Here is a 3,316-nt window from a genome sequence, read left to right as displayed (position 1 = left end):
ATCAACACCCTGTAAAGTCACACTGACTCGAACTAAACCATGTTTCATGTCTGTGTGTTCGGACTGAGTCACGACTCCCAGTAGAAGGACTCCATGAAGCTTTGTCTCCCTCCTCCCTGAGCTGTGTCACAGTGGCTCCGACTGCCGGCTGAGCTGGTGACTGCTCAGATCAGACTACAGTAATTGAATCCCTGTGGCCTGCACCTGCACACACCTGTCCCGCTCACAGCTTGACAACCGAACAGTTAACTAGTACAGTGATCAGCTGATTGATCGACTCATAATCACTGACAGTCGTATTAGTCGTAGCGCTGCCCTTCATGTGCAGACTCAGACCAATGGTGTCTGTCCGTCCAACACACTCCGACTTCCTGTCCAAAATGGTTCTTACTGAGGACGTAAATCTTTGAAATGGCCTCACGGGCACATAGTTTAATTTTAAAAGCAACATCTGCTCACTGTAGTTTGATCAAACAGGAGGACACGGTGCATTTCTTTGGGACTGTTTTTAGTGGAGGATGAATTCACATTTGGTCTCTAGTGAGTTATCTGTGGCAGCAGGACGGTGTGTGTGGGACCAGTGCAGCAGTGTGGTCACTGCTGGGTTTACTGGTGTCTGGGCACAGTGGAGCTGTGGCTCAGAGGGAGGAGACACGTGTTGGTTTGAGTCTGTGCACAAATAAAACAATAGAATATCAACAGACTGACCACTAAACTCCTGGTGAGGATTGAAAATGAAGAAACCCTCCTCCTGTGTTGCTCTGTGACAGTCTGGTTTTCTTACGTTTGTGCTGGATCTGCAGGTGTCGAGCCTCCATCACCTCGTTCATCAGCTGGTTTCTGGCCTCTCGCTGCAGGCGGCTCTGCTCCTCTCTCTTGGTCCAGGTCTCCTTCAGTTTCTCCTCCATCAGCTGCTCCGTCTCCTCCTCCTCTCTCCTCTGCTTTTGCAGCTCCTCAGACAGATACTGTCGGTACCTCTGCTGCTCCTCACGCAGCTCCACCTGAGCACAGAGACGACACAGGTAGCGGGGCTCAGCCTGTCAGCATTGACCATGTGGCACAATGGCGTCTAATCAGAGAGCTGTTTGCTTCAGGGAGGGGGTTTACACCTGTCAGGTCACTGTCACTGTGTCACTGTTGTTCAGCTCACAGAACGACACAATGTGCAGGTGGTGCCGGTGGAACAAGGTAAAAGCCACAGAGCAGCAGCACAGTGAGATTCAGATCTGCTTCAGATAAAGCAACGTCAGTCTAATGCATCAGGTCTGTGATAAATCCTGCTTCACCAAAATGCTTTCCTTTTTGTCTTTCTATTATTTTGTCCACCCCAGGTGTGTGCCCCAGACTGATGGTACAGTTGAACCGTTATAAACAGACCAAACACTGGGTAGTGTGTAGCGGTCTGAGGCCACCTACTGGCCAGCAGTGGTAACTACATGCCCTGCAGTACTGGTCCAACATGGAGGACGCCGTCTTTCCACTGCTCAACTCCAAGACGTGACACTACAGCATCACTGTCAACGGCACAAACGTGTCGTCAAGGAGAAACGTCTCTGTTACTGGATTTAGAGAGATTAAAGCTAATGTTATTATTATGTTCATCACCAGTTTAATGTTTCATTACATGCTGAGTAGCTGCTGTCTGATGTTGTTGCTCCTTAACTGAAGCTGTATGTTTTGTTGTACTGCTCCACTGGGACACTGGTACCTGCAGGTCACTCTTACATAACAAAGCCTAGTGCCACTGACTACCTGTCAGCTGAGGGTTGACACTGGTACAAACACCAGCCGCTGTGCTCAGAACCTTTCCTGCAGGTAAAGCTGGACTTTGGCTCAGGTGCGTTTACCTTCCTCTGAGCAGCTTCCTGCCTCTGGTCAGTTTCCTGCTGGAGCAGCTGCTGCAGGATGCTCATGTCCAGCTGCAGCTCTTCCTGCTGCTCTCGGGCCAGACGCTGCATCTTCAGCCGGAAACCCCGGTCCAGCTGCCGCCGGGTGGCCTGCTGAGTCTGCAGCTTGTGTAGCTGCTCTCGCTGCTTCTGCAGGCGCTGCACCTCCTGCTGCTGCAGCTGCATGACACCACAGAAATCACAAGACTTATCAAGGTTATGTGTTAGATCAGTGGAATGAGCCTTTAACTGACTCCTGACTCAAGCTGACCCACTGCCTTGAAGCAGCTTTGGGTGCTTGAGTTTTCTGTGTGAATCAGCGAACAGAAACATGGTGTCAGCACTGTGCCTCTATTGGTCCTCCAGTGTGTGACCAGCTTCATTAGTGTGCTGTGTGATGTACAGAGTGATACAGACCGTGAGGCGGGCCTCCTCCTCCCTCAGCTCCTTCTCCTCGACTCTCTGCAGCTCGGTCGCCTCCATCTGGGCCTTCAGGACCCAGTTTCCTCGGCTCCTGCCTCTGCGCTCGGTGGTCCTCCTGCTCCTCTTTGGCTCGGCGGTCGGCCTCCCACAGCTCGTCAAACAGCTGGTCCTCCTGCCGCTGCAGCTGCCGCCGCTCCCGCTGGCTCCTCACCTGAGCCGCTCGCTCCACGCTCACCTGCTGCTCGCAGCGCCTGCTCTCCACGGTCCGCAGCTCCTCACACTGCTCCCTGACGACAGCACGTTAATGGAAAACATCAACAAGCACGTCGTTACACAAGTGCACATGATGCTCTGTGTCAAACTGCTGCTCTGCATTTTATACGGACACTGAACATCTGTGTGTAGAAACATCTGGGGCACACAGAGGTTTACCAGGGGCTCCTCTGTGCAATCACTACGCTGAGCAAACAGCTGACTTCTCTCAGTGGGACGAACCAGATACACTGTCAGTCGGCGTCCTGCTGATGTTCTGTGTCTAGATGTTTAGTTTTCACTGTCCTGTGGCCCTGGAGGGACCGTTCTCTACTCAGGTACTGCAGTTTTGGAGGTACAAGTACACGCACTACAGATTTTAAGGCTGCAAACTAACAACTGTGTTCAGCAGTCACTGGGTCAATGGAGGCCCAGCAGGCTGAGGCCCAGCGGGCTGAGGCCCAGCGGGCCGAGGCCCAGCAGGCTGAGGCCCAGCAGTCAGAACCCACAGAGTGATATACAGCAAAGGCCTGACACTGTGCGCTCAATCAGTGACTGAGCATCAAAGTGCTGGCTGTACTTCAGTACTGTTACCATGTGACACTACACCTGCTTCCAATGGAGTCGAGGCTGCATTAAGGAAAAGCGGCTTCACCTGAACAGCTGTTCCAGCTTGTCTGAGACCAGCTGCTGCCGCTCGCTCTCTCTCCTCCCTCTCAGAGCTTTGGGCTTCTCTCTCATCTTGGCTTTTTTCT

At 52.5% G+C, this 3,316-nt stretch overlaps 1 protein-coding gene across 1 annotated transcript in view; it reads right to left on the bottom strand.

Annotated features, from left to right (window-relative positions):
- The window catches only part of cfap53 (cilia and flagella associated protein 53), a 7,662-nt gene that overhangs the window by 774 nt on the left and 3,572 nt on the right, over positions 1-3,316 (bottom strand). Inside the window, 5 exon segments of the mRNA XM_020622456.1 lie at positions 785-1,001; positions 1,848-2,066; positions 2,304-2,385; positions 2,387-2,596; positions 3,217-3,314. Coding sequence (XP_020478112.1) covers positions 785-1,001; positions 1,848-2,066; positions 2,304-2,385; positions 2,387-2,596; positions 3,217-3,314 — 826 coding nt within the window.

Source organism: Monopterus albus, unplaced genomic scaffold (genome assembly GCF_001952655.1).
Source record: "Monopterus albus unplaced genomic scaffold, M_albus_1.0 scaffold281.1, whole genome shotgun sequence".
NCBI lineage: Eukaryota > Metazoa > Chordata > Actinopteri > Synbranchiformes > Synbranchidae > Monopterus > Monopterus albus.
This window is presented reverse-complemented; position numbering and strand designations above follow the sequence as displayed.